This window comes from Oryzias latipes, chromosome 7 (genome assembly GCF_002234675.1).
Source record: "Oryzias latipes chromosome 7, ASM223467v1".
NCBI lineage: Eukaryota > Metazoa > Chordata > Actinopteri > Beloniformes > Adrianichthyidae > Oryzias > Oryzias latipes.
In genome coordinates, this window is record NC_019865.2 from 20,121,862 (window position 1) to 20,145,651 (window position 23,790).

Below are 23,790 nucleotides of genomic sequence, written 5' to 3' on the forward strand. Positions count from 1 at the left end.
ATAGATAGATAGATAGATAGATAGATAGATAGATAGATAGATAGATAGATAGATAGATAGATAGATAGATAGATAGAGAGAGAGATAGATGAAGTAAGAAAATGCCTTGCAGAGGGCGTAGGATCCAGCAGATGTAGTACTTGGAAAACTTGCTGAGTGATTTTTAAATTACTCTTAGCCTCTTTTGCAAAAACTTGATGTGCCTTAAAGATGCAAAAAAAAACACAAAATCATCAAATATCAAATACTAAATGGCAAGTGTCTGTTACCGGTTAGCCCAACCTGCAACACCTTTAAACCTATAGTCTTAAGTTTTCTTTTAAAGAAGAACATTTTTCACATATTTAGAATTGAGTCTTTTATTTTGGGGGACCTGTTTTTACAGTGTGACAAAGTTCCAAGATTTAATGGAATAATTATCATTTTGAAAGAACTAAAAAGTGAAGTTATGTGGCTGGCAATCCGGCCTCATGTCTTTATGGCTAACAAGCTATTAGCTGTACTCTGACCAAACATGAGAATGTCATTAGCCTTTCTCACATTACTTGTCCCAAAATGGCAGGTTTCCCTCAAGCTGGAAGAACAAAAACACTTTAAGGAGAATGGATGTAAGAGTAGACGTGCACAGAGAGCTGATGCAGATAATTCATAGTTTAGTAGTTTTGCAGACCTGAGTTGCATGTTTGCAGCACTTATGCCAACATCTCTTTCTGTCACAGTTTTTCTTATTCTTCCCAAAAGTTGGGGGCTCCTAAGATAAAACTGCCGCCACCTCCTGCTTCTAGCTTAGTGGTCCACCTCCCCTTTATCCCTTTTCACATCATTGGACAATTTTAGCCCCTCAGCTTTGAGTCTGTCGATTGCAGAGCTTCTGGCTGGCTGCCACAGAGGGCTGCCAAAGCTGAGGAGAGCAGAGAGAAGAAAAGGGACTGGGGTTGGTCTGTGGGGTGGAAGGACCCGGACGTTGACCTGACGCTGAAAGGAGAAGCAGAGAGAGACGGAGGGAAAGAGGGAACGTAAGGGAGGGGAGATGAGGAGAACTTTTGGAAACACAGGAAGACGCAGCATGGCAAACAAACCTCCTTATTTGACTTGAACATTTTTTGTGTTTTTTTTCTGTTTAGAAAAGGATTTTATTACTGCCAAGAAGAGATTCAAAGGATACTTCCCTCTTTAATTACTTTTTTAACTATTAATCCTTTAAAATATTTCAGATCTTCGGAGATTATTTGCATATTGACTCTTTTGTTGTCCATAAAACCTCCAAACTTGCACCGGCTCTGTGGGACTGAAACAGCCCAGACTCACATGTGAATGCACACACCTGTTGTTGCTGAGGACTCCCCGGGTGTGCAGTCATGGGCCGCTGTGTCATAGTTGCTTGAGGAATTCTGCATAACTGCGCAGCTTTATTTGGAGGCGAACTCTGCAAACGCTTGCAGGAGAAGTTGACCTGACTATTTGGGGGGGAGAAAAGGGAGATGTCATCCTACTATCAGCGCAGCAGGGACCTGACTCGCACCAGGAAGTCAGTGACAGACTCCCCACCATCATCTCCATCTTATACTGACAAAAATTACAGAGTAAGTTTTTCCTTTAAAGACCCCAAAATGCAAACATTTTTCTTTTGCATTTTCCTTCGTAGCTCAAGCCCAAATAAACTTCGTGTTTGTGTCTTTAGCTAAAGTTGAATTTTGTACAGGATCAAAGGACATCAAAGGACTATATTGGATTTAGTTTGAAATTTCAGATACTAAACCAGCAAGCTAAATATTCAAATTCAAACTTAACTAAATCATCATAATGAATTATTGTATTAATTAGTGTCAAATAGGCTATAAACAATTGTGCTCAAAAATATTCAATAGTCTTTTTGGGGTCATTTTTGTTATTTTTTGGTGGCTTTATCATTGGGGTGCAGTTTGAATGTTGTGTTTGTGAAAGTACAAAGAGAGAATAGGACAGAAAATGGAACAACTTGCTCCTGTCCATCCAGCGACATGTACAGTGTTGTTATGCAACAAGACTGTCATTGTTGCACCGTTGTTCCCGGTGAGTGCCTGAAGTGAAGGTTATGATTTTTTTTTCTCATCCCAGTCGAATATGTTGCTTTTAATAAGTGTCAGTCTCTCTCAGAGTGCTTGTTGGTTTTCCATGATGTCAACCCTGTCTGAACTGGTGAAGGTCTGCCGGGAGAGAAAATGCCTCGCAGAGGGGATGGAATCTAGCAAATGTAACATTTGGAAAACTTGCTGAGAGATTTTAAGATGACTCTCAGGCTATTTTGAAAGAACTTGGTGTGCCCTAAAGATGCAAAAAAAACATCAAATCATTTTTAACTCCACTAAATGCCAAGTTTCTGTTACATGTTAGCTCAACCCAAAATACCTTCAAACCTACAATCATAGGACAATATTTTCTAAAGATAAAAAGTAATGTACAAAAATTTTGGTAATTTGGATATACACTCGTCGGCCATTTTATTAGCTACATTTTAATAGTACCGGGTTGGACCCCTTTTGCCTTCAGAACTGACTGAATCCTTCATGACATAGATTCAACAAGGTACCAGAAATATTCTCAGGTTGGCTGTGGCATTGGAATCATGCTCGATTGGTACTAGGGAGCCCAAAGTGGGTCAAGAAAATATCCCCCACACCATTTCACCACCACCACCACCTGCCTTAACCATGGATATGTAACCCACCCCGTGCTGGATCCACACCTCTCTACCCAGAAGACTGTGTTGTACTGTGTGTTGTTGGTTGGGCGTACCTAGTGAGGCAGGAGTCGGACACACGGTGATCAAGGTCGTGGCTCAGACTGCAGCGTTTATTTGGTGTTGATGCTGACAATTCCACCTTCCAAAACGTAAACGAACACTGCTCAGTTAAGGTCCCTCACAAAACCGTAGATGCAAATTCAAAATATAGACATAAAAAAAATGTTCAAGTTTGGGCACCCCTGATAATTTTCAAGATTTTTCTTCACAAAACATTGGTTGTTCAGATCATCAATTTCAGTTAAATATATCATATAGCAGATGAACACAGTGATATTTGAGAAGTGAAATGAAGTTTATTGGATTTAAAGAAACTGTGCAATAATTACTTAAACAAAAATAGGCAGGTGCGTAAATTTGGGCACCCCAACAGAAACATGCCTTCAATATTTAGTAGATCCTCATTTTGCAAAAATGACAGCCTCCAATCGCTTCCTATAGCTTCCAATAAGGGACTGGATTCTGGTTGAAGGTATTTTGGACCATTCCTCTTTGCAAAACATCTCTAGTTTAGGCAGATTCGATGGCTGTCCATGCTCGGACAGCCCGCTTTAAATCACACCACAGATTTTCAATAATATTCAGGTCTGGGGACTGAGATCGCCATTCCAGAACATTGTACTTGTTCCTCTGCATGAATGCCTTTGTAGAATTAGAGCAGTGGTTAGGGTCATTGTCTTGTTGAAGTATCCAGCCCCGGCGCAAAATCAACTTTGTCACTGATTCTTGAACATTGTTTGTAAGAATCTGCTTACACTGACTGGAATCCATGCGACCTTCAACGTTGACAAGATTTCCTGTACCTGCACTGGCCACACAGCCCCAAAGCATGATGGAACTGTCACCAAATTTGACTGTGGGTAGTAAGTGTTTGTCTTGGAATGCTGTGTTCTTTGTTCGCCAAGCATACCGCCCCTTGTTATGTCCAAATAACTCCATTTTAGTTTCATCAGTCCACAGCACCTTATTCCAAAATGAAGCTGGCTTATCCAAATGTGCTTTAGCATACCTCAAGCGACTCTGTTTGTGGCATGTGCGCAGAAAAGGCTTCTTCCACATTACTCTTCCATACAGCATCTCCTCGTGCAAAGTGCACTGAATGGTTGAACAATGCACAGTGACACCATCTGCAGCCAGATCATGTTGCAGGTCTTTGGAGCTGGTCTGTGGGTTTGTTTGATTGTTCTCACCATCCTGCCTATCTGAGATTTTTCTGGGCCGGCCACTCCGGGCGTTTGCTTGAACTGTGCCTGCGGTCTTCCATTTTCTCACTATATTTCTCACAGTGGAAATTGACAGCTGAAATCTCTCAGCAAGCTTTTTGTATCCCTTACCTAAATTATGATGTTGAACAATCTTTGTTTTCAGGTCATCTGACAGCTGTTTGAGGTTCCCATGTTGACAGATGCAAAGAGGAGGAAAACTTGCTCTTGGCCACCTTAAATACATCTTCTCATGATTGGCTTCATGTGTATGGAGGTCAAGGGTCAATGAGCTTATAATACAAATTTTGTGTTCCAATAATTATTGCTAAAGGTAGTCAAATCAATAAAACAACAGGGGTGCCCAGATTTACCCACCTGCCTATTTTTGTTTAAGTAACTGTTGCAGAGTTTCTTTAAATCCAATAAACTTCATTTCACTTCTCAAATATCACTGTGTTCATCTGCTATATGATATATTTAACTGTAATTAATGATCTGAACAACCAATGATTTATGAAGAAAAATCTTGAAAATTATCAGGGGTGCCCAAACTTTCTCATAGCACTGTAGATATCTACATAGCAAACAATAAGTAAATGAAATCCTGGCCAATGTTAATGCTGGCACGCACATAATAAACAATGAAAAACTCCTAAAATTTTCTGGTGGCAACTAAACATCCCAAGAAACATATTTTTTTTGCTTAAACATCATAACAATTGGTTATGGTCAAGTTATTGAACTATGATGCAGAGGGCGCGATTCATGGTGGTTACCATCCAAACCGTAAACGAACACTGACAAAATTTGCGCTGCACGGAGTAAAAATTTCCAAATACGGTGTCCCGTGAGAAATAAAATAGGGAACAAACCTCAAACCAAAGAGCTCATACAGCACGATGGCACCACCTCCTGACACATTCAGGCTACTGCTTTACAGATACTAGGCAGGAGAATTATGGCCTCAGTTTCCTGTTCTTAGCTGACAGGAGTGGCACCTGGTGTGGTCTTCTGCTGCTGTAGCCAATCTGAGATGCTCTTCTGCAGACCTCAGTAGTAACCAATGGTTATTTAAGTTACTGTTACCTTTCTATCAGCTGGAACCAGTCTGGTCATTCTTCTCTGACCTCGGCACCAACTAGTATTTTCAGCCCACAGAACTACCGCTCCCTGGATATTTTCTCTTTCTCTGACCATTCTCTGTAAACCCTACAAATGGTTGTGGGTGCAAATCCCAGCAGATGACCAGTTTCTGAAATCCTTATACCAGCCCGCCCGCCCGTTCTTATACCATGCCACGTTCAAAATCACTTCAATCACCTTTCTTCCCCATTCTTTGGTTTGAACTGCAGCAGATTGTCTTAACCATATCTACACGCCTAAATGCACTGAATTGCTGCCATGTGATTGGTGGATTAGAAATGTGTGTTAATGAGTTAGACAGGTGTGTCTAATAAGGTGCCCAGTGAGAGTATTTTAGGTGGTCTAGGACAACAGACTGGGAATATTTTATCTTTAAAAAAGTCCATGTCTTATAGCTTGCACATTGATATTAATATTGTAAATTAATATGTATATTTATATATTTGTTTTGTTTTTTAAGTGTTTGCTTTTGCTGAGATAAAATAGACAGCCTCTCATGGCATGTAAAGAGTTAAATAAGGGAAGGGAAAAGGGTAAAGAAAGGTGAGTGAAAATGGAAGAAAACTCTTTTACGGTTCTATGTGGACTCTTGGTCTTTTATGAGAGTGGAGAAAGATTCTGAGTGTGTGTGAGCGGGGTTTCGATTTTTCCATCTGCACTCGTCCAGGCACCTTTGAGGGAGGGATGTTGTCTCAAAAAAAGCCATCAAAGAAAGTGAAGAGACATATAATGTTGATGGATCTGAATGTGACCGTTTATTTCTCTGCACAGCTTCTGAAGCTGAGATCATGCATCACACTCATCTCCTGTGTGTGTGTGTGTGATGTATTGGTTCTGGAAGTTGTGCTTTATCATGTACCTGTCCACAGGCAGCTTCAGCCGACTCGCCGGTGTTAATCATCTTCTCCCACATCTGCTCTGCCTCAGTTTGCTGAGCTGAGCTACATATTCCACCAAAAAAAAAAAACTCCCACTGGCATTCCTAACAAGGGAATCAAATGTGTGCAGCTGTTATCACTTTGCACAACTTTTGGTTGTGGTTCATTTTCTGGCTGCAGTTCAGCAGGAATACAATGCACTCATGTTCGGAAAGAGTCACAACTGAAATCGGGTCCTTTAATCCCCACAGTGTTTATCAAGACTTCCCTGAAGTTAATCTCTTTTTCAAAAAAAAAAGTGATTCAGTTTCCTAATCCTTTAGTCTGAAATAGGTTTCCTCACAGAAGGAGAGTTTTAGTATAATTTATTCGTACAGGCAAAGATCCAATCATCCGTGTTGATTAATGAATTAGCCCTGATGGAGGGATCTCCTTGCTGCTGCACAAACACTGAGCTGGGAGCTCTCCATGGCTCCTTCCCTGGAGTTTTTTCATCAGAGGTCTTAAAGGTCTGATTTTTCCTGGAAAGCTCTGCTAAAGCACTTGACCACATAAGGACAGGGAGCGCCAGCTCAGTTATGTAAACACGTACTGCAGAATAGCTCCTGTGATGTGTAATATCCCCCCCAACTCACCGACTATAAAGGCAAAGAAAACAGACCTGTGAATTCTCATTCTCTCAAAAGAGTCTTTCCATTTTTCTCCCTTAGCAGGAGGGGGACCGCAAATTTTTCAGGAGCGTCAGCTTCAGAAGTTACCAGATTTGTGCTTATCATATTTTCCAGTCTAAATTTTTCTTTGCATAGTTTGGTTGGTTGCATAGATTGCGACTTACACTCAGGAGCGACTTATATGTGATTATTTTTTTGCTATTTTCCGTCTAACAACTGGTTGCCCTTTAACAGTTGTTTCCCAAAAGCAACCACTAGAGGGCACTATAGGTATGTGTGTCAGTGATTGATCCTGACAGCAAAACAGAAGAAGAAGCGCCGTCCAAAATAAACATGGAGGAGAATATGATTTTTTTTTCCTACTAGTCGTTGTGATCTTTACTATGTTTTTGCGTCAAGGGATTTGTTGATGGGATTTGAACTTCAGGGACACCGTAGTTAATCCTTTAACGCCAATGATGTCACGGTGACACCTAACACAGGTTTTGTTTTTGACATACTGTAAATCTTTAACCGTTCACATGATCACCGTGAATAAGATGATTCTGACTCAAAGAAAAGCATTGTTTCCTTCTGGCTTTGCACCGACATGCAACACATCACAAACGTAAAGCTGCGGTGCAAAGCCGCTTTTCTCCGCATCGATTACGTAAACACTTCACAAGTGCACAGTGTTGCATATCAGCACAAAGCAGCTCTGCTTCAGAATTTGCTGGAATAACGATATTTACGTTAACAATTGAAAAGTCAGTAGTCAAAAGAATGTAAACAGTAGAGCTAAAGCTCCAAAGTTTAAGGATTTTAACAGAGTTTTTTCATCCTCTCCAAATGCCACCAGCATCGGGCAGGTGTGCACAGGGTTCGTGCGCACCGACCCAAACTAAATGATTCAGATGTACATTCTCATGAACAAAAACAATCATTCTTGTTCGAGGTGTGTTACACTTGCACAGGAAGGAGACTTACAGAGTCGTGGAGATTATGTGTCGTTGCCCCCCCCCCCCCCCCCCCCCCATCCCCTGCCCATATCAGCAAGGCACTTGTGCAACCATGGATTTTCTTTGGGGCTCTGTTAAAAAATCCAGTCACACGTGCGACAAAGTTGGTCGCATTTTAGAGCGCAGCCTTATGATATTTTTCTTATTTGCAATGAGACAGTGACTATTCTTGTTTTTATTTTTCCTTCCTCAGACTAATTTGGGACAGCAAGTCATCATACTGGGTTACAGAGACATAGAAGTACCCCTGAAAGCGCCTTTGTTTAGACGCAGCTCGTGCAGTAGGACCGTGAATATTTTTGGATAAGAGTCAAGCATCAAATTTGATGCACCTATTTTACAAACGGCATGAACACAGCAACACGCCAGGCTTGGTGGATTTGTTCAGAAGCGTTGCACTTTTCTCCCAAAAGTGCATTTCCTACTCCAGTGTAACTAATACTCCAGTGTGACCCATACTCCAGTGGGACCTATACTCTGGATAATACAGTATGCAGTTTTAGGTGGCCTTAAGTTGGGAGCAGCAGACAGATTAGACCCCTCATAACAAAAAGCTTTCAGGACAGTCCATTGTATGAGATCAACTTGTCATACTTGCCATCTGATGTCATGCTGCCCATTCTAAAGGCCCTACCAGCCTGATCTGACCTGAGTCAACCTTTCTGGGACTGAAGGTTTTAAACATGTGAGGATAATTTGGGGGGAAATGTTTATTTATGTGCTGTTTGTCTTAAACTGGATAGTGTAGCTTTCTGCCAAGCCTTTGTTTGTTCTCATCTGTGAATGTGAATGGAACCACTGTTCTGCTCATGCTCTGCTGGGATCAAACTAACATGCCACACTCTTTCTTTTTCAGCATGACAGACTCTCAAGGTAAGCATCTGAGTCATCTGAACCATTCCTCTCAAAAATAATGAAGCTGTGTGGCGCATCGAGCACGAACCCCTTTTGACTTTCAGATACAACTCGAGTGGGGAGGGCGCGGCGGAGAAGGCGCTCGGCCGCACAGGCTCCTACACCAGGAGGGAGACGAGGCTGGCCTCTCTAAACAGACATGAGCAGGACTCCACTGCCAAAGACTATAAAAAGGTAGTAACTCATTCCTAACTTTAAACAACCACATTCCCCAATGAAAGATTCCGAGCTGCAGGACTTTTTGTATTCTGACTGTTATGTGCATGCAGCCTGATGCACTGTGTTCTTCTCAGCTCTGAGGTAATGGAAGAAGAATGAGAGTGTTGTCTTTGTGATCTTTGACTCCCGCCTTAAGCTTCTGTTTAATCAAAAACTGTCAAAAATATGTTTATAGGTGCTTTGAAGCAGCTAGAAGTATAAAGAGCACAAATAAAACTACTGTTAGCATTATATATGCTTGGTGACAGAACAGTTATTTGAGCTTAAAACTACCTTTCATGCTACGTTCACACCAAGAATGTGACACGCGTTCAAGAACGCTCTCTAAGTTAGCCGATGGTGTTCACACTGAACGACCAAGATGGGCCTTCTTCTTCTTTTCTGTTTCCACTGTTTCCTAGGACATGCCCTCCACCTACAGTAGGATGAGACTTAGTGTGAAATGTAAAAACGGTGCAAATCTTGTAAATCTTGCTCCAGGCAGTAGACAATTAATAAAAGTGTCTACAATAAATTTTTGAGTCCATCAATATTAAACTCTGTCATGAAAAAACACCCCAAATCCCTAAACTTGTATAGGATTGATAATGTAAAAGTAAAATGGCGTATACTTATTTAGTGCTTTTCTACCTTCTTCGAAGGCCAAAAGCGCTTTACAGTCACACTCCCATTCACCCATGCACACACATTCGCACACTGGTGGCGGCTCAGCTGCCGAACTCTGGCATTGCAAGGCGGGAATCAAACCTGTAATCTTACGATCATGGATTGACCGCCCTACCTGCACCACGGCCGCCCCAACATGCCCCCCGTGTTTGGTCCTCCCCTGTTCTTCTGCAGCAATGGTACATTCCAGCCACTTGAAATTGGAAGTGGCCTGAACATGCATTGTCGCCCGTTTTGTTGCGTTTTGTTTTAGGCTGATAGTGAATTTTATTGTTGTTTTACTGGTGCTCCAAATTTTACTTCAATTTAATTGAAAAAAAAATATTAAAAAGAAACAGGTGTGTGGTTCATATTTGTTAAAGTATTAATATCTGTTTATTTATATTTAACACATTGCCTGTTTTTGCACTTGTTTTTATGAATCTTCAAACATTAAATAGAACTATCAATATGTCAATTTAACCCTTTAAATCTAAAGAAATTGTAAAGGCTTGAATTGTACAAAACACTTAGCGTTGTATTCAGTACAATAGTAATAATTTAGAATCAGCAACCCAAATGATATGAATGCACTCTAAAATAAAATAAAATTAAATTTAACTCAAAAAAGTAAAATGATGCCAGAGGACAGGAGAGTGACCTCAGCATGAGTCATCTAGTTCTTGATTTTTTAAAGTAGCCTTATGTTGATTAAAATATGAGGGCTGATTATTCAGATAATTTTAAGTATTTATTTGTTGACTAGTTATATTAATAAAATATATTTTGCTTTCTAGATGTATGCAGATGCTTTGGAAGAGAATGAGAGGCTGAAGTCCAAGTTGCAGGACAGCAAACAAGAGTTGGTCAAGATTCGATCTCAGCTGGAGAGACTTACACAGGTATATTTGTCCAAGAAATCTCAGAGATGTAAAAAGGCAACTGACTAAAAAAAGGTTTTACAGTTTTCCCTTACGAAATGTTATTTTGAGATCCTCAAACAAAAGTCAACAAAAGCAAATCATAACTGTTTGCTTTTTTTTGTTCTAATTAAATCCCAATATAAGCAGCTTTTCAAACATTCCCAAATAACCCAACTGCTCTGACTTCCAGAGACACGACAGGATATCAGAGAGATCTCCTCTTCTTGAATCGGAGAAAAGGGTGAGTGTGTTTAGCATTTTTAGGGTTTCATGTGATCATGCGCCAGCTGCACCATCAAGATGAATGACCCTCCAAATATTGTCCACGGTTTCTTTCTCCTCCGATTCTTCCCCCTGTTTCTGCCTTTTTGTGGCAGGAAAAGCAAGCTCTCGAGAAGCGAGTGTCAGACATGGAGGAGGAAATAAAGGTCAGTTCCTACACAAACAAATTAAGCGTTTGGTTCCCCCTCAGAAACAATGGGTGCATCGTTTACCTCACAGATGTTTGCTTTTCAGAGCATAGTGGAGGCACACGCCTCTCTGTCGCGCTACAGGTCGAAGCGCACACATACTGCCAGTTTTATTGTCAGGTGGGTTTAAAGTCAAAAGGAGAGAAGTTAGTCACGTTGTGCTGCCAGGCTACTTCCTGCCAAGCTGAGGAGGAGCCTCTTCTGCTGCTCCCCTGCTCCATTTATCCCTCTGTTGGGGTGAACATTGTGACCTAGTTCTACATGAATACCATCCAAAAGCATTAGACCTGCTTTGTGAGACATTCCTGTGCAAGTCCTGCTTCACAAGGACAAAGCTACAGAAAGTTTCAGGCCTGGACGCCCCGTTTTATATGATTAAAACACTGCAATTTCATTTGAATGCTTTTGCAGGAATTAGAAACATTCGCATGGTTGAGATAAAGGAAGGTTTATTGGTAGAAAGTGACAGGGACACTGAAAAGCTCAAGTTTGACTTCCGTGTTGTGACGGTTCCCCTCAGCCGGATGCCCCACTGAGGTTTCGCTGTGGGTACCAGCCCTGAGAGCATGCTGTGTCGGGGGGAAAGGGGGATGGTGAGTGGTCTCAGTGGCACAGAGGAAGAAACCGACCTGCCTGTCACCTCACGTGTTTTCATTTTCTAGCGGAGATCAGGCATGCTGACACGTGTGGACTTTCAACAAGACTGCCTTGCACTTTTTCTCACAAAGTTGAGTGTCCAGGTGGAAGAACTTGCAGATTCTCTGCTAAAAACAAAACTCTAGTTGTTTTTGAACTGGGAAATAGCATGAACATATAAAATGTAACCCATAATCATGCAAATAACGTCGACATATAATGTGTTATAGATACACTGGCCAAAAATATAAAAGCAACACTTTTGTTATTGCTCCCATTTTTTATGGTATGAACTCAAAGATGTGAAACATTTTCCACATACACAAAATAACCAATTCTCTGAAATATTGTTCACAAATCTGTCTAAATCTGTGATAGTGAGCACTTCTCCTTTGCCAAGACAATCCATCCCACCTCACAGGTGTGCCATACCAATATGCTGATTAGAAACCATGATTATTGCATAGGTGTGCCTTAGACTGGCCACAAGAAAAGGCCACTCTGAAATCCACAGTTGTATCACACAGCACAATGCCACAGATGTCGCAAGTTTTGAGGGAGTGTGCAATTGGCATGCTGATAGCAGGAATGTCCACCAGAGCTGTTGCTAGGGAATTGAATGTCCATTTCTCCATCATAAGCCGTCTCCAAAGGCGTTTCTGAGAATTTGGCAGCACATCCAACCGACTTCACAACCGCAGACCATGTGTAACCACACCAGCCCAAGACCTCCACATCCAGCATGTCCACCTCCAAGATCGTCTGAGACCAGCCACTCGGACAGCTGCTCAAACAAACGGTTTGTATAACCACAGAATTTCTGCACAAACTGTCTCAGGGAAGCTCATCTGCATGCTCTCGACCTTACTCCAGTTCGTCGTCGTAACCGACTTGAGTGGGCAAATGCTCACATGCAATGGCGTCTGGCACGTTGGAGAGATGGCAGACAGCGTGTCTGGCCTCGTGTGGGTGAGCGGTTTTCTAATGTCAATGTTATGGATCGAGTAGCCCATGGTGGTGGTGGGGTTACGGTATGGACAGGCATACTGTATGTTATGGGCGACGAACACAGGTGCATTTCATTGATGGCATTTTGAATGCACAGAGATACCGTGACGAGATCCTGGGGCCCATTGTTGTGCCGGACATCCAACAACATCACCTCATGTTGCAGCATGATAATGCACGGCCCCATATTGCAAGAATCTGTACACAATTCTTGGAAGCTTAAAACATCCCAGTTCTTGTATGGCCAGCATACTCACCGGACATGTCACCCATTGAGCATGTCTGGGATGCTCTGGATCGGCGTATACAACAGCGTGTTCCAGTTCCTGCCAATATCCAGCAACTTCGCACAGCCATTGAAGAAGAGTGGACCAACATACCACAGGCCACAATAGACAACCTGATCAACTTCAGCACTTCATCTAGCTCCTCCCCCTGCAAAAGAGTGCAGACGCTTTTTTCCCTGCTCCTGCTGCTTCCTGCTTTATTTGCTTTTTAATCATTTAATTAATCATTTTTAATCATTTTACTTCTTCCACACATCCTGGAATATCAGACTGGTCATCCTTTTTTGTGACTTCTACCTATACAAATCAATATTTTTGACAAGCCAGCGACATGTCCGGAAGAGGAAGAAAAACAAACTCCCACTGTGAACGCTGTCGGATCTACCAACAAGAAATAAAAGAGCTACAAACACGGATATTTACTTTGGAAACTGAAAATGGACTTCACAAGACCCTTCCAGTAACATCGGGTGGTAAGAAGCCCGCTCTTACCACAAACGAGAAGAATAACAGTGACATAGACCTGAGTGATGTTGTGTCCTTTCCAAAACTTTGTGCGGAGGAACTCTGTGTTAAGCCAAAGCGTAAAGATGACAGAACATCCGAAATAAAGCTCACAAACAGATTTTTACCCCTAACACAATGTGATATTGAAGAACACAGTGAAATTGGACCACAGAGAAGGAGTCATAATGTTGGAAACAAAGCACAGGCAGAAAGAAAATCTGTGCCAAACGTCAAGGTCAGAGATACGCTGCTGCTTGGAGATGGCGCTATCAGTGGAGTCAGCCACAGAAGAATGCAAACTTTATGTTGCCCAAGTTCTACTGTTCCAGTGATTACAGGACTCTTATCTAAAGTCTTGTACCAAGGAGTTAAACGAATAATCATCCATGTAGGTGCTGTCGATATCAGAAAAGAACAGTCCGAACGTTTGAAAAAAGACTTCATCAAGTTATTTGAAGAGATTGACAAAGTAGAGGTTGAAGCATTCATCAGCGGACCTCTTCCTAACATCGATGGGGTGTCACTCAAGTTCAGCCGTCTGTTTCAGCTGAACAATTGGCTCTCCAGAGAGTGTGCTTCCAGAGGATTGCATTACATTGAGAACTTCAATACATTCTGGAAGCGAAAGGACCTTTTCATGGGAAGAGGCCCACACCTGAACAGAGGTGGAGCAAGAGAGTTAGTGAAGAACCTCCTCCACGCTCTGGGGCATAGAGGCCAAGGCCCTGAAAAGGCAGTAAGGAAGGACCGAGCCAGTGTCCCAGGAACCACAGCACAACGGCAACAACAACTACCTCCACCAACACCGGTCAATGACTTGGATCCGGCAGCACCAGCACCACAACCACCTCCATCTAAGGACTCAGCTCCACCAGCATTACAGCAACCACCTCCATCTAAGGACTCACCTGCACCAGCACCACAACAACTACCGCCAGCTAAGGACCCAGCTGCAGAACCACAACAACAACCACCAGATTTGGCCCCAGAAATTCCACCATCTGACCAGCTGTGGGCGCCCCCTGCTACGTCTACTCCCAGTGAAGACTCACTTTCCTTTTCGTCCCCCCCACTTTCACCCATGGCCCTACCTAGCCATTTTGATAGCCTCATCAAGTCAGGAATTAAGATGGCTCCCCTAACACCTGTGAGCCTCACACCACACAGGAGCTCTCCTACCCCTCCAGCGCCCCCTCCTCATCCTTCACCCAAAGTCCCTCCAACACAGCCTTCATCCAAACCCCCTCCAACACGCCCCCTCCGTCGTTCACCCAAATCCCGTCCAGCTCCCACTCCTCCCGGTCCATCACCCAAACTACCCTCAACTCAACCTCTCCTGCGCGCCTCTAGACGTGCTATTCCCCGGAGCTAGGATGAAACGGGCCCCCAGTGTCCTAGGAAAGGTTATGTCAAACTGGGGCCCTGTGATGAACAGCTTCCTTCTGGTGCTATACCTGTAGTTGCACCACGTAGAATGCAAAAAAGGGCAGTTAGACTGTCCAATCAAAGAAATCTAGTTCACATCCCTTGCAAGAAGGTTTTGACCAGTCCCAAGGAAACTAATCTCAAACTTGCTGCACTCAATGTCAGATCTTTATGCAACAAATCATTTTTAATCAATAATCTTATCTCTTCTTTTAATCTTGATTTTATGTTTTTAACTGAAACATGGCTTGACAAAAACACAGGAAACATAGTTCTAGTCGAATCAACTCCCCCCAACTACAAACATGAATCGGAAATACGAGAAAATAAAAAGGGTGGAGGCGTTTCTGCACTGTTTAGAGATAATATTGCAACCCGCAGACTATCATTTGGTGTGTTTTCATCATTTGAGTATGTGTCCTTTAAGATTGAGTTAAAACAAACTCCTCCCTTACTCTGCATAGTTATGTACAAACCTCCTCAGCACAGCCAAAGTTTTATTGATGATTTCACTGAAATGCTCTCAGTTGTGTGCACAGACTTTGATGGTCTAGTCATTACAGGTGATTTTAATGTTCATGTTGATAATGTCAATGACAGAAATGCAAAAGAGCTCAATGCTGTCCTTGAAACCTTTGGTCTAATTCAGCATGTGAGTTGCCCCACCCACAGCAGAGGGCACACTCTGGACCTGCTCATCACAAGGGGGGTTACTATTTACAATGTCAGTGTGGTTGATGTCGCCCTCTCTGATCATTTCTGTGTATTCTTTGACCTGTCTGTTGCTCCCAAACCACCGCCTGGCCCTGCAGTTGTCCAAAGGAGACAAATAAATGAGAGCACTAGGGCACAGTTTGTAGAAATGATAAACCCTGAAAACGTCTCTGGTGCCAATGTTGATGAAATGCTGAATTCTGTTACTTCTAGCATCTTGAATGTTCTGGATGCCATTGCCCCTATGAAAGTTCAATTGAGAAAACATAGACAGAAAGCTCCCTGGAGGAATGATGATCTAGTCAGGGCACAGAAACAACAGTGCCGCAGAGCCGAGCGAAAGTGGCGCAAGTCAAAACTCCAGGTTCATTATGGAATATATAAGGGGGAGTTGTACGCTTACAACCAGATCTTATGCAGAACAAGGGAAAGGTACTTCTCTGAAATAATTGGAAGTTGCAGCAGCAACTCTCGTATCCTGTTCACAACAGTTAACAGATTAACTAACCCCCCAACCCAGCTACCAATAGAATTGGTTTGTACACCTAAATGTAATGAGTTTGCTGTATTTTTCAATGACAAGGTTCAGGGCATTAAAAAAGCCATCAACTCCACAACACATATAACTATCGAACGGCCACCTACTCACTCTAAGCTGACTCACTTTATACCTGTCACTGACCAAACTGTCCAAGAGACCATCACCCGTCTGAGCTCGTCTACATGCTGCCTTGATGTGTTACCCACTAGATTTCTAAAGTCTGTCTTGAACAGTGTGTTGCCATCAATTACTCAAATAGTTAACATGTCTCTTCAATCTGGAATATTTCCAGAGGCCTTAAAAACTGCAGTCATTAAACCCCTCCTGAAAAAGAGCGGTCTTGATCCCACTGTACTGAATAATTACAGACCTATCTCTAATCTGCCATTTTTAGGAAAAGTCCTTGAAAAAGTTGTCTACCAACAGCTCACTGACTTTCTCTTATTAAACAATTCGTTTGATGTTTTCCAGTCAGGTTTTAGACCCCATCATAGCACAGAAACTGCTCTTATCAAGGTAACCAATGACATCCGCCTGAACACTGATGATGGAAAAGTCTCTGTCTTAATCCTGCTAGACCTGAGCGCTGCCTTTGATACTGTTGATCATGGGATCCTTTTGCACAGACTCCAAGACTGGGTTGGCATCTCTGGATCTGCCCTAAGTTGGCTCAAGTCTTATCTGGAAGACAGGAAATATTTTGTTGAAATTGGGAGTTGTGTCTCAGACTACATGGGCTTGAATTGTGGTGTGCCCCAGGGATCGATCCTGGGACCCCTTCTGTTCAACCTCTACATGCTGCCACTAGGGCAGTTAATACGCAGTAATAACATATCTTATCACAACTATGCAGATGATACTCAGATCTATGTGTCACTGACAACAGGTGAATATGGGCCAGTGGATTCTCTCAACCACTGCCTCCAACAGATCAGCGCGTGGATGCAGAACAACTTTCTCCAGCTAAACTCAGACAAGACCGAAGTTATTGTTTTTGGCCCACAGAAACAAAGAGAAATTGTCAGCAGCTACCTTCATTCTCTGTCTCTCAAACCCTCAAATCAAGTCAGAAATCTAGGGGTAATCATGGACTCTGACCTGAACTTTAACAGCCATATCAAGTCAGTAACATCAGCGGCATTTTACCACCTGAAAAACATTGCCAAAATCAAAAACATAATCTCAAAGCGAGACCTGGAGATACTTATCCATGCATTTGTCTCCAGTAGGTTAGACTACTGTAACGGCCTGCTCACCGGCCTCTCCAAACGAGCTGTAAAACAGCTTCAGTACATCCAGAATGCTGCTGCTCGAGTCCTGACCAAAACCAGGAAGTATGATCACATTAGTCCTGTGCTCAGGTCTTTGCACTGGCTCCCTGTACCTCAAAGAATAGACTTCAAAGCAGCTCTGCTTGTGTACAAGTCTCTCCATGGCCGAGCACCAAAGTACATCTCTGACATGTTAGTGCCATATGAACCATCTCGTACTCTGAGGACCTCAGGGACCGGCCTCCTGTTGATTCCCAGAGTCAGAACTAAACAAGGGGAATCAGCGTTTCAATATTCTGCAGCTAAAATCTGGAACAGCCTCCCTGAAGGCGTAAGACAGGCCTCTTCTGTGTTCATGTTCAAATCTAGACTTAAAACATTTCTGTTTAGCCGTGTATATGACTGAAAGGTCCTATCTGCACCTTTCTTTCCTTCCTTTCTTTTTAAATCTTTTTTTTTTTCTTCCTTTTCTTTTAAAGTAAATTTTATGTTGATTATTTCTATGATGTATTGTGATTTTAATGCACTTTTCTGTTTTGTGAAGCACCTTGAATTACTTTGTGTACGAATTGTGCTATACAAATAAACTTGCCTTGCCTTGCCTTGCCTTCATGAGGCAAATGGTGGTCACACCAGATACTGACTGGTTGTCTGAGTCCCCTGACCCCCTCAATAAAACAAAACTGAAGATTTCAGAGTGGCCTTTTCTTGTGGCCAGTCTAAGGCACACCTGTGCAATAATCCTGCTTTCTAATCAGCATCTTGATATGGCACACCTGTGAGGTAGGATGGATTGTCTTGGCAAAGGAGAAGTGCTCACTATCACAGATTTAGACAGATTTGTGAACAATATTTCAGAGAACTGGTTATTTTGTGTATGTGGAAAATGTTTCACATCTTTGAGTTCATACCATAAAAAATGGGAGCAATAACAAAAGAGTTGCGTTTATATTTTTGGTCAGTGTAAACACTGATAGAAATTGGAACATTTGTTGGCCAAAATCTCTGGGGTCCATCTTTTGGTTTTAGTATGAGCAGTTTGGGGACAGAAAGTAGATCTTTTCTTATAAAATGAAAAGACAAGGTTTAGGTTTTTCATATTTTAAGCACAGTTACAGTTTAAAAAAAACAGCAGCAGTGGAAATATAAGGCTTTGTTGGGTCATAGTCTTAACAGTGAAAGTTTTATGCTTCTTGACATTCTTGTAATGATTTGCAGCTGTGTGAGCAATCTGCAGAGCCTTTAAGACAGACGGCAGCAGCAGCCAATTTGTTTTTCTCTTGCTAAACATTCATTTCTCTAATCAAGACTTTTGGTAACAATGCTTAGTTGCACAGAACATCTCTCGTCCTTTTGCTGACAGATCCACACTAGGCTGAGAGTTGTATTTGTGAGCTTGGTTGGAGGTCTGGTGTCAGCATTTACTCCCAGAAACTCGTATTTAAATGATTTGAAACAAAGCACGGGTTTCCATCTGGTAGCACTTATTTGCAGACCATTTGGACCTTGTCAGAACTGAAGTCGCCCTCCACTAATGCAACGCGTCATTTCCAAAAGCCTAGCTGTGGAGCAAACTACTGGGGATAAGCACACATTTGTTGGGGTTAATGTTAAAGGTTTGTGCAGAATCTTCTAAAAAGTGGAAGTCAGTTTAGTTTTCTGAAAGGGACGGGAGTGCAGACTCATGCACGGGTGTGGTTTGACTTCAGGAACGATGTCAGACCACAAACAGTTCAGACAAACCGCACTGAGGTTTCATGGAGTCAAGCAAAGAGGAGACAGAAATCAATTACCTCCCTTGCTCCAACTCTTACTCGGTTCTGGGTCAAGCTACGTTCATACCACCCTTGGTCCAAGCAACCACTTCCAACGAAACATCTATGTAAACACGTGTTAATGCCTGTTTGGGACTTCCACATTGAAAACTGTTCCGTTCACGCAAGTTTCTACGACTGTTCTCAGGCCCTATACAAAACGCACGGCCATTTAACCACAATGCTAAAAAACTTAAATTTAAGTTGCAAGTTTTTCAGCAAATTCGGCTGTTGGCTGCACTGTGGCACTTGTAATCCGGGGGCAGCATTGGAGGTTTTACGAAAAGTTGCAATTTTAAGCAAGCAAGCAGACAATTTTTTTTTTTAAATCGGCCAGTGGTTGGCCGGCAGATTTCAAGGTTGCGTGGTGGCAGCCGGTGATAGGTGCGTGGCAGGAGCGTTATAATTGACTGATAGGAAGGTCTCTAAAGTCCCCAAAATCATCTGATGATTGGCTAATTTCAGACTGACAGGCCCCAGTTGCCGTCCCACTGCCACCATTGGATTGCTAGAAATCGTACAGTAACAGCGCGGTTGCAGCCCTTGACGATAGCTGTTTACATGGCAATGTAAACGGCAATGATGCTGCACAAAACTTGTCATGGCGTTCATAGTACCACACCGACTCTGAGACCTGCATTTTGACGAATTGAGAAGAATACGACAAAGACAGAACATTGTGCTTGCTGCACTGCATTCCCATCACGCAGTGACAGTTGTAATTGTAATCCTAGCACATTCCATGTCCAACTTTGACCAACCAGGGACTCAGATTTTGTTTTTAACGGATTGAACCCTGGATCAAGATTTGTACCATTTCAACACTTCGCAATCTTCCAAGTGTGATGGCGGACATCCTCAGTCAGGTAGCTGTGTGTACGCCATGGGCTAAACACGCGTTCCACAATGCACGATGTGAACTTAGAACTACAGTTGGATTTTGTTTGAATATATTGATGTTAAATTAGCTTTTCATCATCCTTTAGTTCAAGCCCACACTCTGATGACACAAACCCATTGCCTGTTGTAGCTTCTATTAGTTTTCCATGTGTTGTGTAGTTTCCTCTTTTTATTATACCTCCTTAGAAAAATGCAGCAGCTCTACCTGTCCATTTTCTTCAGTGTGCATGTTCCTTTAGGCAGAAATAGAAACAGTATCTGCCTGTTTTTGCCCACGGCCTGTCTTCCTGCCCGCACTGTGTTTTCTGTCTGTCCTGCCTGTATCTTTCTCCACCTGTGTGCAGGCTTTCCCTGCTCTGGCTCAGGTCCAGTCCCTGCGGAGGATGAACGAGCGTCTCCTGGCTGAGAATAGAGCCATGCTGCGCGTCCTTGCCCGCCTCTCTGAAACGGCCTCCATGCCAGAGACAGAGGACCTCTGATCCTCTGAGAGCATCCGCCCTCATTTCCTCCCTGCACCCCCCCCCCTTCCTCAGCCACAGCACAGCCTGCATTTCTTTTCCTCTTTTTTTTTTTACAATCTGTCCAGCTCCTCTCTGCTGTTTTCCTCGCAGGCAGGTCCCGCTCTCTTTCAGCCTTTTCTCCTCACCTCGCTGTAATGCTTGTTTTTTCCCCTCCCAGAATGCTTTTGGCTGTCAGGGGTGCAAGTTTGTTACTTCAGACAGAGCACAGAGCAGAATTTATTTAATGCTCTCTATTGCTTCTGGAAACTTTACTCTAATTTTGTTTTATCCGACTAAAAACCAAACAAAAGTGAAAATACTTGCATCAAAATAAAATCCTATACTCTGTAATATCATATCGACAATGAATCGTATCATCAACCACAAGCTACGGAAGGAATCGAATGGCCATTAAAATAAATCGTTACAGCCCAACTCCAAAGTCATTTTTGTTTGTCTTTTATTTGTTTTAAAAACAGAATATCTAATGTTTAATTTACTTTTTATTTGTATGCAAAACAATATCAATGTGCCTGGGAACTTAATGATAAACCATCTGTTGCGTTTTATTGATTTAAAAAAATAGCCAATACAGTTACTTTTAAGTACCAGTAAATTGATAACTTGTATTCGTGTCATTCAGGCTCCAAAAGAGTTTTTTTATATTTCAGAAAATATTAAGGGGAAAGTTTTTAACATGCTGATTTCATTGGATTGGTCTGTGTTTTTAGTCAACCTTCTCAGCATGATCCTCTTTGTTTTTTTCCAGCTCAAACACTGAGACAAAGAGAGGGTGTTTATTTTTAGTTGTTGCTCGTGAGAGATGTGGCCTAGATTTTTGGGAAATTGACCTCCCCTGTGTTTCTTTTTGTCTCACTTCATTCTGTCACCTTTAAGAATGCAGAGTAAACTGCCAGTTTCACCATTCACTGCATAATGACATGCCTAATGCATGCCCTAACAGTAGTGGATTTACACTTAAAAAAATTCTACTCATGAACTATTTCTCATGGCTTCTTCTGTTTGCTTTTTGCAGATTTTAACAGAACTCAAGTCAGACAATCAGCGGCTGAAGGATGAGAACGGGGCTCTCATTCGGGTCATCAGCAAACTCTCCAAATGAGAAGAAATCTGAAGACCTTGAAGTGACTCTTTAGTTCTATACAATGTCCTACGTTTCGGAAAAAGCCCGGCATGGCTGCTGAAAATTATCCTAAAGATTCCTGTCAAAGATCCAAATAGGAGCTAACGTTTGGATTTAACACATCATCATGGAGTCACTACTGTACCATACAGTCATGGGCTTTAACCCTTGTGCTATCCTAGGCACTTTAACATTGGGAGTTGGGTCATCTAGACCCACTAGACAGAGCACTGAACCTTTTTTCTTCAATGATTTGTGATCTTCACTGGTGTCCATGGATTACATGAAATCTTTCCACCTTTATCCACCTTTGTCATGGTAGGGAGAACATGTCAATGTAAGGGTGGGGTCATAGGATAGTTCAAGGGTTAAGTATGGACCAGATGTGTGGTTGAAATTAACTTTATGCTCTGTTTTAGACTAAAGTAGGAATTCACATGAAGGAGTGGAGCCCTCCAAATATGTCAATCACATCAATATTTCACATTTATTAGTTTTTGGAGGAAAACATTTAAGTATTTCAAAAGTAGCTTATTCATTTTTAATGAAATATTAAAAAAAACACCTCTTGCCTTTCACATACATTTTTAAAGAAATTGTTCTGACACATTTCACAAATAAAAAAGAGATAGATATTTGTTTTTAAGGCCAGCTTCCTCGAGGGGGACCTCACTGCAAACAAGATGGCGCCCAGACATCATTAGCCAGTAGTGGAAATTTCACAAGTTTTCAGAATTTTGGCACCTTTTGTTAAAAGTTTTTTCTGTGAATAAACTGTTAAAGATAAAAGTTATATATTGGTGATCCATTAGCCATACATTGACATAAGAGATATGGTTATGAAAAGCCATAGATTTGTGTATGCATCTCGCAAAAATCACGCATAATTGCATAGGATTTTCATATATTTGTGTATAAACTACATAAATATGTGTACACTGTACAATTCTCAACTGACCAAAAATGTTTACTCAAGGCCAAATTCACGTAAAGATCCGCCGAAACCCCCGACAGGCATTGGCGAACATAAACGAATGAAGAACGGAAGAAACACTTAAGAATTGTGTCACGAAAGACCGAAACTTCTTACATAGAAAAAATGCGCTACCTGTACGCAGTGACTGTGTGACATGGCCTTAGAATGGGGCAAAAAAAAACGGTAATCGTTTTGTTCCTTTAAAAAAGGATATTTACAAAAGTGAGTTGTAAAATTGGTAAGCAATACTTTATATTAGTAATGTGTTGCATATCAGTGAAAAGCTGCTTTTCTCTGGAACTCAGCCAATTCCCATAGATCGTGTGAGGAGTTACGGAATGTCAAAAGACACAGGTTTCGACACAGACATCTCTGGTATCAAAGGTTTAAAGCTTAAAACGGAACCAATGTAACTTTTAGGGTTGCCTGTACTAAAAAATAAACTAGAAAATAGGAGTATTTTTCCACCAATATGGGGGGGGTCCTAAACTTCAGGTTCCGGTTAAGGACTCCCGCTTCTGGCCACTGATGTCTGGGGGCCGTATTGTTGTCTGCAGCCAGGTCCTCTTGGCTTCCTCAGGTGAGATAAGTTCAGTGCCTCTTTCAAGCAGCCTTATAGCTCCTTCAGTGAAACAGTCTTCATCAGTCTTTGCATATTTTCGCTAATTACGTCTTTAAAGCACTTTATGACTTTATGATCGTTTGCGTTTTGCAGATCTTTAGTTGAAGTTTTTAGACATCATCATTTGGTCTTTGTAGCAGCTTCACTGCACAATGAAAACATTCAGTTTCTAAAGCCTCATTTCATCCTTTAAAACATTGTACGTTTTGAACCTGAGGAGACACTCTGAGCACGTGCAAACACCAATAAAATCCTCTGTTTTTCATTTAAAAGCGATATATTCATTTATGCATTACTGGATGTAATGACCTTACTGTGTTTACTGCTAAGGATCACAGTAAACATCATTATTTTTTTATCCCTATGGCCATCTTTGTGAGATAATGAAAACACAAGAAGCAAAAATCATTGGCCTATGAAAGACTTTCAGATTTGTTATTTTAAATAAAAAACACCCAAGAAACAGCTTCGAAACTTAAACTTTTGACCATTAAGTTAGTCAGTAAAAATTTGTATAGTGTAACTTCATTGGTTACAACATAACCAAAACGTGCATTAAGTTCAAGCTTGACAAAATAAATGTGATCTTTGTTATG

At 41.8% G+C, this 23,790-nt stretch overlaps 1 protein-coding gene across 6 annotated transcripts; it reads left to right on the top strand.

Moving 5' to 3' along the window:
• Positions 1 to 486: 486 nt before the first annotated feature.
• LOC101165234 (protein phosphatase 1 regulatory subunit 12B) lies at positions 487 to 22,912 on the top strand. 6 transcript variants are annotated; one of them, XM_020704807.2, is made up of 8 exons: positions 737 to 1,583; positions 8,534 to 8,550; positions 8,637 to 8,766; positions 10,254 to 10,358; positions 10,570 to 10,620; positions 10,757 to 10,807; positions 11,370 to 11,442; positions 20,297 to 20,403. In XM_020704807.2, exons 1-7 carry the CDS (start codon positions 1,482 to 1,484, stop codon positions 11,409 to 11,411), a joined length of 498 nt encoding a protein of 165 aa, XP_020560466.1. In that variant the 5' UTR covers positions 737 to 1,481; the 3' UTR covers positions 11,412 to 11,442; positions 20,297 to 20,403. The 6 variants fall into 6 exon arrangements, with proteins under 6 accessions (XP_020560463.1, XP_020560462.1, XP_020560466.1 ...); XM_020704806.2 differs by lacking the exon at positions 20,297 to 20,403 and adding an exon at positions 11,512 to 11,752 and having other exon boundaries at positions 756 to 1,583; XM_011477426.3 differs by lacking the exon at positions 20,297 to 20,403 and adding an exon at positions 21,489 to 21,601 and having other exon boundaries at positions 766 to 1,583.
• Positions 22,913 to 23,790: the final 878 nt, after the last annotated feature.